The sequence below is a fragment of the Schistocerca cancellata genome, chromosome 1 (assembly GCF_023864275.1).
Source record: "Schistocerca cancellata isolate TAMUIC-IGC-003103 chromosome 1, iqSchCanc2.1, whole genome shotgun sequence".
Classification (NCBI taxonomy): Eukaryota; Metazoa; Arthropoda; class Insecta; order Orthoptera; family Acrididae; genus Schistocerca; species Schistocerca cancellata.
Window position 1 is genome coordinate 1,147,879,152 of NC_064626.1, and position 15,805 is coordinate 1,147,894,956.

The 15,805-nt window shown below is 38.7% G+C and overlaps 1 protein-coding gene across 1 annotated transcript in view; it reads right to left on the bottom strand.

Annotated features, from left to right (window-relative positions):
- LOC126135595 (xaa-Pro aminopeptidase 1-like) overlaps positions 1 to 15,805 on the bottom strand; it is a 153,697-nt gene that overhangs the window by 27,192 nt on the left and 110,700 nt on the right. The window contains exons 4-6 of the mRNA XM_049915201.1: positions 12,893 to 12,992; positions 4,009 to 4,122; positions 162 to 423 (exon numbers count right to left, since the gene is read on the bottom strand). Coding sequence (XP_049771158.1) covers positions 162 to 423; positions 4,009 to 4,122; positions 12,893 to 12,992 — 476 coding nt within the window. The remainder of the gene's footprint in view (positions 1 to 161; positions 424 to 4,008; positions 4,123 to 12,892; positions 12,993 to 15,805) is intronic.

The following is a 15,805-nucleotide window of genomic DNA, read 5'->3' on the forward strand; positions in this document are numbered from 1 at the left end:
GTTAATAGGGGAAAAAAATATTTGTGTGTTATGAACTTCACTTTCAGTTTCTGGACATTCAGCATAATATGTTTACTTTGAACATAAATTATTGAGTGACATGCTTGATAATTATATAAACAGTAAATAGATGTGAAAAAGAGAATTACAGAGCAGCTCACCTAAAACAGTTTGCACTAAAACACTTTTCAATCTTGAGATGTTCCCTTACTTCATCAGATAAATTTGCAGGATCAATGAAGAGGAGCAACATGTTCTGACTTACAATAACATATGCATGCACTACTGGATAATATGGAATGTCGTGTCCTCGTATGTTGAGCAACCAGGCAACTTCATCAAGAGCCGTCACTACCATAGCATCAGCTCCTGTCAAAGCTAGATGAGATCTCAGTCTCGAAACTTTATTTTCCCAAGTTTCTCCTGAAAGAAAAATATTTATTACACTTTGTTATACATCTTGGTAGCTTCTGCAAATTATATTTTCAGAAATACATTACAAAACAATCTGATTATATCAGTGACCACCCAAAGTAAATACAAACTTTGTTGATCTCTTACTGGGACATATTGTATTTTATAGACATGGAGCACAGATAGCAAAATTGTAAGTTACAACGTATTTATAAACTTAAAATATACAGGGTGGTGCAGAATAGGTATTAGAAAGTGCTTGTGTATTGTGGTTTAATCATATGCCATTAATGGTTCTCCTTGTGATCTTGTTGTATTGTAGCTCTAAAAATTTTCCCTTACAAAATTCAACTGTGCCAACCTTCGAAGGACAGGTATGTGGAACGCCAATATTCTTTTGCAGATGAGACGATTGAGGTCTTTGAAAATGGAATAATTGATAAGGGTCAGATCTGGTTTAATGATGAGGCACACTTTCATCTCCATGGTTATGTCAACAAATAGAACTGGTGCCACTGGGATACTAAGAATCCATACATTCAAACAGGTACTCCACTTCATCCACAAAGAGTTACTGTTTGGTATGTGATCAGTGCACAATGCATCACCATTTTTAATGAGGGACCTAACAAAACAGAGTAGTACAGACAGGTCCTGGAATACAAATTTGTACCGTCTGCATGCCATCACCGAATGCTCTGAAACTAGCAGTCCAGGTACAATGGGGTACTACGGACATCTTTGATTGTCTTCAGGTGATGTTGAGAGATTGCATCATTGGTCTTGGACACCTTGGCATTCACTATACATGGTGTGGAATAGCCCCTTATAGTGCTGATATCAATCCAGGCATTTTACCTAAAGGACAGAGTCTATAAAGATACATCTGCAATACACCAGTATCTCTATACTGCAATTTCCAGAGAGATTTGTGTAGTTGAAAAGGATGTTCTTCAGAAAATAATCATGAAATTCAGTTCAAGGCCCTACTTTTATGAAATTTCATCTTCTAAGGAATTCTTTTAATGTTATTTATTATAATGTTAGCATATAGACACTGAAGAGCCAAAGAAACTGGTACACATGCCTAACATCTTGTAGGGCCCCCACGAGCACATAGAAGTGTCGCAACATGACGTGGCATGGACTCGACTAATGTCTGAAGTAGTTCTGGAGGGAACTGACGCCATGAATCCTGCAGGGCTGTCCACAAATCCATAAAAGTACAAGGGGGTGGAGATCTCTTCTGAACAGCACGTTGCAAGACATCCCAGATATTCTCAATAATGTTCATGTCTGGGGAGTTTGGTGCCCAGCAGAAGTGTTTAAACTCCAAAGAGTGTTTCTGGAGGCACTCTGTAGCAATTCTGGATGTGTTGGGTGTTGCATTATTCTACTGGAATTGCCCAAATCTGTTGGAATGTACAATGGACATGAATGGATGCAGGTGATTAGACAGGATGCTTATGTACATGTCACCTGTGAGAGTCATAACTAGACGTATCTGCGGTTCCATATCACTCCAACTGCACACGCCCAATACCATTACAGAGCTTCCACCAGCTTGAGAAGCCCCTGCTGACATGCAGGGTCCATGGATTCATGAGGTTGTCTCACACCTGTACACATCCATCTGCTCGATACAATTTGAAATGAGACTCCTCCAGTCAGGCAACATGTTTCCAGTCATCAACAGTCCAATGTCGGTGTTGATGAGCCCAGGCGAGGCCTGAAGCTTTGTGTTGTGTAGTCATCAAGGGTACATTAATGGGCCTTCAGCTCCAAAATCCTATATTGATGATGTTACGTTGAATGGTTTGCACACTGATACTTGTTGATGGCCCAGCATTGAAATTTGTAGCAATTTCGAATGATTCTCTTGAGGCGTTCTTGGTCCCATTCTTGCAGGATCTTTTTCCGACTGCAGTGATGTCAGAAATTTGATGTTTTATCATATTCCTGATATTCACAGTACACTCACGAAATGGTCATACAGGAAAATTCTCACTTCATTGCTACCTCAGATATGGTGTGTCCCATCGCCCATGTACCTACTATAACACCACATTCAAACTCAAAATCTTGATAACCTGTCATTGTAGCAGCAGTAATCAATCTAACAACTATGCCAGACAATTGTTGTCTTATATAGGCTTTGCTGACTGCAGTGCCATATTCTGCCTGTTTACATATCTCTTAATTTGAATATGCATGCCTATACCAGTTTCTTTATCACTTCAGTGTAGTTATATGAAGATAAAAAAGTGTGCAGAAATTCTGCACACTACTTTATATGTCTAATTATCCTATGGCACAATACATGTACACCTGCTTTTGCACCTACGTGCGTACTGGTCCAGCCACATTAAAGTCCGTGGTGGATGATATACGTAAGAAGGCACATTAGTTGTAGTAGAAAATCCTGGTTAAAGAAACCACCATTTCTGCTAAAACTTTTCTTTATTAATTCTTATAAATGCAGCCTACCAATTTCATTTTCATGTGTCTCTATTGGAATGTGCAAGCAAAACAAAAATCATATTTATTAATATATAAGCATCACAGTTCCAGTTATCCTAGTCTACCAGTATTTCATTTATTTATTGTGATATGTATTCCATAGATCAATTTTTGCATTGTAATGCATGGATGTGGAACGAGTCAAAACATTCATTTCTTTTTTTTTTTTTTTTTGTCCATGCCATTAAGCACCATAAACAAAGATTAAGAGTACAAATCATAAAATAATAACAAAATATACAATCAGTAAGTTCTAATTACACTCACAAAGAGATGTTAAGATGCAGTTGTCAGATATTATCTAAACAGTTATTTACAAAGTAAAAAAGACCATTATCTTGAAGTACAGAATGAAAATTAATGTAATTACAGCAGCAAGATGCAGCAAAGCAGGAATACACAGAAACAAATGGGAAATAATCTTATCTATCTCCACTAAAGAATTCATATTGAGAATAGAAACATTTTTTGGGTAAGAACTCCTTTAGCTTATTTTTATTACCTCTTAGACACTTAATATTACTTGGAAGCACATTGAAGATTTTTGTCCTTCTGAATTTTAAATCTTTTTGCACCAAACACAAATTTATCAGGTGACAGTGTATGTCACTTCTACTTCTTGTGTTATGATGATGGTATGACTCACTTGTTTTAATATAAATCTGTAATTGAATTCATTCTCAGACCATGTGATAGTGAAATGTTTATTCATAAACAGATCTAGCTCACTGGATACCCTCAGTTTCAACTTTCCCCAGTAAACACTTTACTTTCTCCAAAAATTCATTAACTTAGAAATTATTCATGAGACGACAGCTAAAACAATTTCAGGACATGAGACTTCAGTTCTTTGTGCACCACTGAGGACTTACAATAACATCACCATGTTAGTAGGCTTACTGTTGTTATACAAGGCAGTTTCCTTAACCAGGATTTCCTATGTCAATTACAGCTAACTGAAGCAGCAACATAAATGAACAAATTTTTAAGCCAGTTGAGTATCAGTTTATGAACATGCCAATTCTATTTGAAATTACTTTAACATGATTTGTGGAATAAAATTCAATTAAATACCTGCATATTCCACAGGAAGAACATGTGCTGGATATTTCTTAAACATCATCCTCTCAGTCCATATTTTATCTATTAAATTTTCTCGGATTTCCACCAACGTCACATTAATACTTGCTGTAAGATGGAAACTACCATAAATATTTCATCACCAAATGAAGTACATTTTATGCATATAGAAATATTAAGTAGTGTGGAATACTCAATGCAAAGTGAAACATATTAAAACAAGTTCTTCAAATGAACAATCAACATGATGAAGTCCTGCAAGAGCACTGTCAAGATTTCACTAGTGCTCACCTTGACGAAGAAGGAGAGAATATTACAAAAATGAGATCAAACAAAAGCTCAATATGAAGCCCTTGGGTTAAATCATCAATATTTAGGAGCCCAGTCATTTAGAATGTGCTTTATTACTCAGAAATGTAACTCCTGATCTGACTGTTCAAGACGTAAGTTCCTTTTCATCTAAGTTTCTAACTATTTATCACTTAAGGTACATCACCTGTCAAATGTATCACAGCATTTTAACAAAAAAGACAAATAAAGATCAAATAACTGAAATGACTGTGGTAAGTGCTCTGCAGAGACAGGAAAATGAAGGCAGAGAAAATACTTGATGTGATATCAATAAACGTAAGACACTGATTAATTGTAGGAAGTTAATGTAATCTCAGAATGAATAGTGAAAAGTTTACTACTTTAATAACAGCATAATAAAGATGCTGAGAACAACAAGGTCCAGAAGCACACCATTGCTGATTTTGAGATAGTAGCATCCGTCGATCTTAAAGTGAACCATCTTTATCAGTGGTGTGCCCCTCTGCTGCATATATGAACATTTGCAAAAAGATGTGTCTCCCATTTCTCTGATATTCACTTACATATGGGCCCAAAGTACAAATTTTTATTGCTGTAGGAATGCTCACTGGCTACACTGATGCCCCTTCATAAAAAGCTGGAAGCTCTTGCAGTAATGTCCCACTGTAACCTCATGTTCCATGGTTTCAGCATTCCAGTCTGTAAAATGGATACTGAGGATTTCAGGGTGTTACCAACCTCAGTACCAAACCAAAAACTGATGTTCAAGGCAACAATGTACATTTCAAAAATGAAGTTTGTAAAATGTTCTCATGAATCATTATTTAAAGTAATATATTCTCCTCTGGAGTTGTGGGAGGCACCATTCTCTTCATGTCATTTTGAGTGAGACTACAAGTTGTTATTTCCCCACAGTTTGTAGATACCTCGAAAATCTATGGCCCAAATACATAGGTGGAAGGTAAATATCAGCCTTCAAGCACAAAGAACGAAACTACTAGATCAAGCTCAAAACACATACACTTAACAAAACTATTAGATTTCATGGCTGAGGTGAACACACAGTTTAATCTGAACATCAGGCCAGAGAATGTTCTTAATAAACATAATGATAACGCATATTAAGGTGTGTTGGGATAGGTCATAATATTGTGTCTGTGTGGTACATTTAGTATCTGTTTTTTTGTATGTTCTGGTTATAGTTTCACATTAATACAAAGTAAACAGCAGTCAAAAAGATGGTCATTACTGACAGACCTATAGTCTGAGGACCTAACAAGTTTGTGATCATAGACAAATAAATTTATTCCACAAAAAGACGCCATTGTCAATAATCTGTATATCAAAATTTTGTAGGTTCACATTAATAATAACAATAATCCTAAATAACATAAAGTGGGTACATTTTTTTATAGGAAATATAGGATGATGAGATTTGGACAAAAAACAAGTCATACCAAACTGGCGATTTGCCTGTAAGTTTTATTTTCACACATGTATATTTTTCTCAACACTTTGTGTCTGTGCTTTGGGCCCTTATAATTCTCAGTGCCTCACTTCTTCATAACAGTAACAATTGTTATCAGCAAGATGCAACATCTTGCATGGGTTTCAAAAAACGACGATCTACAATAACAGCATTAGCAACTTTTTACCATGAACTACTGAACAGGATGGATGAAGGAAACAAAGTTATAGGGACTTTCCTAGATCTGTCTAAAGCATTCAATTCTGTAAATCGTGCAGTACTGTTATCCAAGTTAGAAAATTACAGGATAAGAGGAGTAGCTCTAAAATTACTAAGTTCTTATCTCCGTGAGAGAAGACAGTGCACAAAACTAAATTATAAGAACGAAAGTAAGATCCAAACAGTAAAGTTAGCACACAGAACTCTCAATTGTGGAGTTCCCCAAGGAAGTATACTTGGACCATTCTTGTTTATAGTATAGAACATGGCCACAAAACTCCAAACTAGTGAACTATGCTGATGATACATCTTTTATTAGCTGGGGCTGTACAGAGTGGGCAGCATTCCAAAGCAACAAAGAGAACTTTGAAATGATCACAGAATATCTAACAGCTTACACTGGATAAGGACAAGACTGTAGTAGTCAAGTTCTTGCTACATTTTAATAATACTCATACTCAATCACTTCCTCCAGTTGAAACATTTGACAAACATAAGTTTTTAGGCATATTGATTGATGAACATCTCACACTCTCCCTGTAAAAAGGTTTCTAGCAATATTTACTTACTAAAACGTCTTGCAAATATAGTAGCTCCCCTTGTCCTTAAACAAGTGTATTATGGGTTAATACACTCACATCTGCAATATGGGATCGAGGTCAGGGGTGGGGCACCCACTGTCTGTATGGATTGCATTTTCAGGTTTCAAAAGAGAGCAGTTAGGATAATTGTTAATATAAGCAAATGCCAATCCTGTAGGACTATTCCAAAAATTATAAATTACTGACTGTTTACTCATTGTATGTATTTAAGACCATAATGTTTGTAAAGAGAACGAGGAAAATAGTGTAAAGAACAGTGACACACATAATTACAATACTCAAGCCAAAGTGACTATCATAGGATACGGACTAACAAGAAAGCTACAGACCACAGTCCATATGTAACTGAGAGACAATTCTATAATAAGTTTCCAAAAAATATAAAGCAACTCCAAGGCAATCTTTTCAAGGGCAAGTTGAAAAATATGTTAATAGAAAGGTGTTTATACTCATTAAAAGAATTCTGAGCTGCAGCACTGTTAGTTTATTCTTTTACATACTGCAGTATATTAGTGGTGGTATTGTTATAATTGGCTAATTGATGTATATAATCATTATATGTATGGAGTGATATATAATGTGCTAATGTGTTTATAACATTATTGCATGGAATGATATACAATGTGCTACTTGATGTATATATTCATTCTTGGAATGACATGATATTGATATAATTGTAAAAGAAATGACAATGTCCAAGACTGTAAAGTTAACATGGACAAATAAACATTATTATTATTATTATTATTATTATTATTATTATTATTATTATTATCTACATCTATATCTACATGGTTACTCTGCAATTAACACTTAAGTGCCTGGCAGAGGATTCATCGAACCATTTTCATACTACATCTCTACCATTCCACTCTCGAATTGCACATGGGAAAAAAGAACACCTAAATCTTTCTGTTCGAGCTCTGATTTACCTTATTTTATTATGATGATCATTTCTCCCTACGTAGGAGGGTGTCAACAAAATACTTATGCATTCGGAAGAGAAAGTTGGTGATTGAAATTTCATAAATAGATCTCGTCACAAAGAAAACTGCCATTGTTTCAGTGACTGCCACCCCAACTCGCGTATCATATCAGTGACTCTCTCACCCCTATTGCGCAATAACACAAAACGAGCTGCCCTTCTTTGCACTTTTTTGATGTTCTCCGTCAATCCTACCTGGTAAGGATCCCATACCATACAGCAATATTCCAGCAGAGGACAGCAAGTGTAATGTAGGCTGTCTCTTTAGTGGGTTTGTCGCATCTTCTAAGTGTTCTGCCAACAAAGCACAGTCTTTGTTTCACCTTCCCTACAACATCATTTATGTGGTCTTTCCAACTTAAGTTGCTCGTAATTGTAATTCCTAGGTATTTAGTCAAATTGACAGCCCTTAGATTTGTGCGATTTATCATATACCCAAAATTTATTGGATTTCTTTTAGTACCCATGTGGATGACCTCGCAATTTTCTTTGTTTAGTGCTAATTGCCACTTTTCACACCATACAGAAATTCTCTCTAGATCATTTTGTGATTGGAATTGATCGTCTGATGATTTTACTAGGTGGTAAATTACAGCATCATCTGCAAACATTCTAAGAGGGCCACTCAGATTATCACCTGGATCATTAACATAAATCAGGAACAGCAGAGGGCCTATGACACTACCTTGCGGAATGCCAGATATCACTTCTGTTCTACTCAATAATTTACTGTCTATCACTACAAACTGTGACCTCTCTGAGAGGAAATCATGAATCCAGTCACACAACTGAGATGATACTCCATATGCATGCAATTTGATTAATAGTCGCTTGTGAGGAACGGTATCAAAAGCCTTCTGGATATCTATGAATATGGAATTGATCTGAGATCCCTTGTCGACAGCACTCATTACTTCATGGGAATAAAGAACTATCTGTGTTGCACAAGAACAATATTTTCTGAATGCTTGTTAGTTATGTATCAATAAGTAATTTTCTTCAAGGTGATTCATAATGTTCGAGTACAGTATATGCTCTAAAATCCTACTGCAAATTGAGATCAGTGATATGGGTCTGTAATTCAATGGGTTACTCCTATTTCCCTTCTTGAATATTGGTATGACCTGTGCTACTTTCCAGTCTTTAGGAACAGAACTTCCAAAAGGTAGGAAATTAAGGAGATGGTACCAAGATAAGTTGAAAGAACCAGAGGTTTTTGAGAGTTACAGATGGACCATTAAGCAACAATTGACTGAAATGGGTGAATACAATAGAAGACAAATTGGTAGCTTTGAGACATGAAATAGTGAAGACAGCAGAGGATCAAATAGATAAAAAGATAAGGCCTAGCAGAAATTCTTAGATATCACAGGAGATCCTGAATTTAATTGATGAAAGGAGAAAATATAAAAATACTGCAAATGAAGCAGGCGTAAGGGAATATACATATCTAAAATATGATAGTGACAGAAAGTACAAGATGACAAACAGGAATTGTTAGAGGACAAATGCAGGGGTATATAAGAATACATAACTAGGTCTCCATAACTGACCTCAGCAGCTAGAGACTGCTGTTATGTGTGTGTGAGTTGCAGTTGTACGAATGTGTGTGTGTGTGTGTGTGTGTGTGTGTGTGTGTGTGTGTGTGTGTGTGTGTGTGTGTGTGTGTTTCTAATGAAGGCCTTGTTGGCTGAAAGCCTACTTTCTGACAGTCTTTTTGTTGCATCTATCTGCAACTCAACATCATTGCTACAAAGTGAGTAGCAACTATCCTTTTCATAATATTGTCATATTCCATCCTGGATTTTCCATTGTTTGATTTTAACTAGGTGAAAGATAGATATCATCTACAGGAAAATTAAAGAGGCCTTTGGAGACAACAGAAGTAACTGTATGAATATCAAGAGCTGCGATGGAAAACAGGTACTAAGCAGAGAAGGAAAAGCTGAAAGGTGGAAGGAATGTATGACGTGAGTTCAGTAAGTAAAGCAACACTTTTTTCTGGTCAAATTTGGTTTAAAAAATGTGGAATTTGTTGCAGGACATAGTGGAATATTTCTTCTCCAGCCCCTACAGTTTCATGAAGTTCTGGTGGTGGCGCTACACATAGCCTTCAAAATGGTGTCTGTAACAGAGGTGTATTACAAGCAGAGAGCTGTCACTGAGTTTCCTTTGATGGAAAGCCAGAGACTCAGAGATATTCACAGATATTCATAGGTGCTTATAGAATGGCTTCAGAAACCTGGCGGTGACAAAACCATGGTGAGTCATTGGGTGAGGCATCTGTCGTCATCGCAACGAGGTTACGCAAACTTGTCCAGTCTCCCTATCCCCCCCCCCCCCCCCCCCCAGATCTCGCACTTCCATCTGTTTGGCCCAATGAAGGATGCACTCCATGGGAAGCAGTACATGGGTGATGGGGAGGCTATTGATGCAGCAAGACATTGGCTCCAACGTCAACCAGTAGATTGGTACCAAGTGGGAATACAAGCCCTCGCAGTAAGGTGACGTAAGTCCATTGCATTGAACAGAGATTACGGTGAAAAATAGGGCTTTGTAGCCCTAAGAGTGGGGGATAATAGAGTGTACTGGAATCCTGAATAAAACCAACCTGCTGTCAGAGAGCAAATGTGTTGCAGCACTTATTGAACACCCCTTGTATATAGAGGCTATATGACAGAAATGAACTTGGAAGGGAAGAGGAAGTAGATGAAGATGAGGTGGGAAATATGATACTGCAAGAAACATTTGATAGAGCACTGAAAGACCGTATGGAATAGACAAAATTCCCGCAGACATCCGGCAGATGTCAATACGGTAATCAAATTCGTACCATACCTGTCCCAGCATGGCATTTTTGACTGTGGCAGATGCTTCCCGTATCCTCTCCCGGAGCTCTGCTACATCATGTGGTTGAGGCATACATACACCAGATCTTTAATGTGCCCCACAGAAAAAAGTCACACGGAGTGAGATATGGTGATTAGGGAGGCCATTTCATGAAACAGCTGTCTCCTTCTGTAACAGGGCCAATCCATCGATGTGGCAGCTCCGTGTTCAGGTACCCACGAACTTCACAATGAAAATGGAATGGAGCCCCATTCTGCTGAAACGTGAATGGAGAGTCCGATTGCATTTGAGGCATAAGCCATTGCTGCAACATGTCCAAGTAGGAATATACAGTGACAGTGCTCTCGGTGCTCCACATTCACTTCACTCACACTGGGACATTCTCTTCTCTTTGCTGGGCACAAGCAACCCGTTGTAACGAATTCATTGTGCCATTGGTAAATGGCCTTCCTTGTTGGTGGCTACTTACTGTACTTGGTTCTACAGATCCGTTGAACAGCTGTAACACACTTGTTTTTGTCGAACTCCAACACACAGAAAGCTCACTCTGCACCTGAACTCACCATGTTTGCGACTAGCGGTGACTATCGGCAAATTACCAAACTACACTGTGGCGGTATAAGTGAAAAATGTGAAAAAAATTTTCATGGTTTCTCTTCAAAGTGACATATGTATGATATCTGTACAATGTTTGGTTCTTGTGCAATAAATAATTGAAAGTTTCCCCAGACTTTATGTACACCCTGCATAAAATGAATAAAGTGAACACAAGTGTGTCAGGAACAATTACAAATGGGTGTCAGGTCTGGAAACGAGAAAAATATCTGGAGTTAATGACAGGAACATCATTCATTCATTCATGGGACATGAACAAGTGGAAGTAGTTGCATTTTGTTGTTAATGATCATTTAATTAAGCCTATATATTACTCAGAATAACATACATATGAGAATCAACTTGACTTTGGTCTTTATAAACTGTTCTCCTTTCCAACCATCCAAAACCTATCCTCCTTTCATCCTTGGTTAAGGAACTAGCAGATTTGAAAGCTACAAGTACCTCTTTTTAAGTTTTTACAAAAACAATGAAAGGGAAAAATTGGTACAAATATTTCCACTGTTTCCAACAATATTTATTTACCTTTGCATGAATCTGAACTAATTCAAAACCTTCCTGAGGTGACAAGAACAAAAAAAAGTAGTTAGGTGATAAATCAGATGCATGACATTACTTGGACTTTTCTCTGACAAACAGTCAACTTCCCCATGTGTTGTGTGTAGCCAACATTGTCACAATGAAGAATGTTGCAATGTTTTTAATTTATTTTCCCGATTGCATCAGTGAATTGTGGCAAGCAAACTGTGGTATCCTTTTCAGCATTACTATTCTTTGATCCTCTAAAGAAATGGTTGCAACATGCCCATTTTACCCAAAGGAACAAGTGATCATTTCCTTGAAAATGCTTCACAAACTGACCAGTTTTGTTGGTTTTGATTCATCTTGCACGTCCAGACAGTTGACTGCTGATTAGTTTATGGCTCATATGAATATATCCAAGTTTTACTTCCTCCTATGATGTTGTATACAGAATTTCCATTTCCTCGGTCACATTTTCTGAACATTTACTTACACTAATTAACAGGAGCCTGTTTCCGAGCTTGAGTCAAGTTGTGCAAAATCCATCAGGAACAGACCTTTTCCACAGCTAACTGTTCACACAGAACTGAATGTACTGCAATATTCTGTATGTCCAAGGATTCTCTCTTTTTCAATGAGCCACCTGCCATTCAGCTTGAATCATGTTTTGCACAGCACCAATGTTTTGCAGACCAACGACCGATTTGGGTAGACTTGATGAAATTCAGTATAGCTGGAAGAACAACCACGGCAAAAGGTCTGAATGTGGTTGCTTACTAAAAGATGACAATTCGGGGTACTGTTCTTGAGTTAGTCCTTCACAAAAATCTTAAAAAAATCATCCAAAGGAAACCTTCACATGAAATTTCCATTTTTTCACAGAACTGTTTCTTCAAATGTTTTTTCGTAAACAGACTACATGGCCAGTTTCTGATCTGCCACTGTTTTAATGATAATAAATGACAAATTTAAAGCACTAGTTGTCTCACATCTCAACAACCCCATCCACTAATTGTTTGTAAAAACTGAATGTACAGCACATTCTCATTTAATTTGTCTATCAGTGGTACTTATGCTTTCTGAAGGTCAATACAATGTATCATAGAATTACTCTATTTTTTGCATGTGCAAATTTATGTGGACTCTAAAATACAGAAGATTAAGAGATAAACCGATGGAAGCACTTTTTTTTTAGATGCATCAGACAAATTGAAAAGTGCTTGGGGTAATACATGCAGAGAAAACCAACTTATAAAGTAAAGAACATTGTTCATTCACTGATGTTGCCTACTTTGGCAGTATTACCAAGGTCAACCGATAATGCATGCCAATCGGTGTGAGGCAGTAAGTGTGGGTCAGCACCCACACGAGCAGCAGGCACATGGAGGACGTCTGACAGCCACCCCTGTAAAGCATTAGAACAAAGCTATCATTAGACATCAGTTTCTTAGAGAGAAGTTGGGTAGGTTCTTACAAATTAGTGTTTAAATTAGATTGTTCTTTTTATTCTGAACCCAGGAAGATCAGTCAACAATTAATCTAAGTACTGTCAAAAACAAAACAGAAAACCACCTTTATGGCAAGTGATGAGTAAGTCATATCTTAAATATTCCAAGATATATAAGGACAGACACAGATTTTCGATGAAATACTTTGAATATGAAACATATCTAATGGAAAATGTTCACTAAGAACTACTGCAAATGTAACCCAAATTGTTGTCATTATGGTCTTCAAAGATTCTGGTCATTGCAACCTACAAAAGCTGCACATTTATAATGAAACGCATCATATACTAATTGAAACCCTAGATTTTAACCATTCCTTTTTTGTATAGGCCATTCAGAACCTTCCCAGCTGCATTATGAGATAAGGAGCTAGGATTAGAGTCATGCACAGCACAGGTTTCAGCCTGTCCAACCCTTGTTTCTCTCACTGGCATATACAGGCCATGGGTTAACCCTCCTGTTGAGGCATAGCAATACACATTACCCATTTGGAATCTGACAGAAGCTTTCTTGCCGCATGCAGAGTCTTGACCCCAGAAAATGCTTTCACACACTAGGAATAACATGTTCACACATGACCCAGCTAGCTTTTCAAGCTGTGGACATGCACAGGACAGCAACTGAATATTATGTGGATTGGTATGAATTATTAAAGATAGTGCTAATTGTTGTGACAGTGTCACGACATTTAACAGTGCCACCATGACAGTACGCGCAAACGGCGATAGAGGCGCTCCGCAACTCGGCTGAGTGCGGGAGCGCCACCTAGCTACGAATGGCGCCGGCCGCATGTCATGGCACGGCAGTCGAATGAGAGATACTGAGTTGTTGTCATGTAACCAGCTATTGTTTCTAAGTGAGTGTGTTTGAATATCCACGCAATTATTGGTGATTAAAGGTTATAACACTTTTTGGTGACGAGGTCGGATATTTTCACTGCGTTGTGGATTTGTGTGTTCATGACGGGGCAGACATGGAACAGCTTATGCAAGCGCTCATTGAACAACAAACACAGCTGATGGCTGCAATTCAGGCACAACAAACACAGCTGACGGCTGCTATTCAGGCGTTGTTGATGTTGCTTACTCATCGTCTGTCTTCCCCTTCTCTGCCTCCATTCCCTCCTTACGACGAGGCCGCTGAAGAGTGGGAGGATTATGAGAAGCGTTTGCGGCAACACTTCTTGGCTTTCGGCGTTATCAACGCTCCTATGTGTAAGTCGTTATTTCTATCTTGGATTTCCCCACGGATCTATCAGCTGCTATCTCAGTCAGCCCCTCTGCGGGGACCTGCCTCCCTGTCCTTCCAAGAAATGTGTGACTTATTGTCTAACTATTACCGCAAAAACACCCACGTCGTTGCCGCCCGCGCGGCGTTCTACCGGTGTCGTAAACAGCCCCATCAATCTTACTGGGCTTGGGCGGCGGAACTACACGGTCTGAGTAGGAAATGTCAGTTTGTCACGGACACTCATCATTAGTCTTATGCTGATTCAATGGTAAGGGATGCTATTCTACAGCTTGCTCCTGATAAAGAAGTTCGGCAACGTGCCCTACAACTGCCAAACCTGTCGTTGTCGGAAGTTCTAAGCATCGCTCAATCCTTTGAAGTGTCTCACGCTGCTGGTGCACAAATAGACACGTGGTGTGATGTAGGCGCTGTACAGTCAACTTTCAACATGGACAATTTGCCTGTTTCACAGGAGAACGAAGATGTGGTGGCGGTTCACTCACGTAAACAACGTCGCGTTGGGCCACAACGCTTGCAGCGACAACAGCAACCACAGAAGCAGGTTCGTTCCGCACTTCCTTCTTGTCCACGTTGTTTCGTACAGCATGACAGGGCCGCGTGTCCAAAATGTTGGGCCATGTGTAATTCATGTAGTAAAAAAGGCCACATTGCTTCTGTGTGTCAGTCCCCTAAAGTTCCTGTCGACGAGGACGAGGCATCGGACATGGATGTTAACTGTGTGCTTTCTCAAACAAATAAGTTGTTTGTTACTGTTCGTGTTCTGGATAAAGACATTCGCATGCAAGTGGACACTGGCTCTGCAGTAACTCTCATTAATTCTCGCACGTATTTGGAGTTGGGCTCCTCTCCCTTGTCACCAGTTACGCAAAATCTGAGAACTTATAATAAACAGAAAATTCCTATCATTGGCCAGTTTGATGCTTCCACTGCCTACAAGTCTGTTGTTAGGCCCCTCACGTTTTATGTGGTGGATCATGCGGGCACTGAAAACCTGTTCGGTTATGATGCTTTCCAGTTGTTCGGATTCTCCATTGATGATGATGTGCACCTCATATCTGAGGATATTCTGTATCAACAGCTGTATGGATTGTGTTCTGAATTTTCGTCCATGTTCTCTGCTGGTCTGGGTCGTGCCAAGGATTTTGAAGCCCACATTACTCTTAAACCTACAGCTCGCCCTAAGTTTTTCCGGGAATGCCCTATTCCGGTGGTGTTGTGTGTACCTGTCAAGGCTGAGATAGACAGGTTAACGGCTTCAGGGATTCTCCTTCCTGTTACCTCCAGCAAATGGGCATCGCCAATCATGGTGGTTTCTAAACCAAACGGGAGTCTGTGATTGTGTGGTGATTTTAAAGCCACTGTCAATGCTCAGAGCCTCATTGACACTCATCCTCTCCCCCGTCCTGAGGAGTTATTTACCAAGCTCGCTGGGGGCCAGTTCTTTTCCAAACTTGACTTA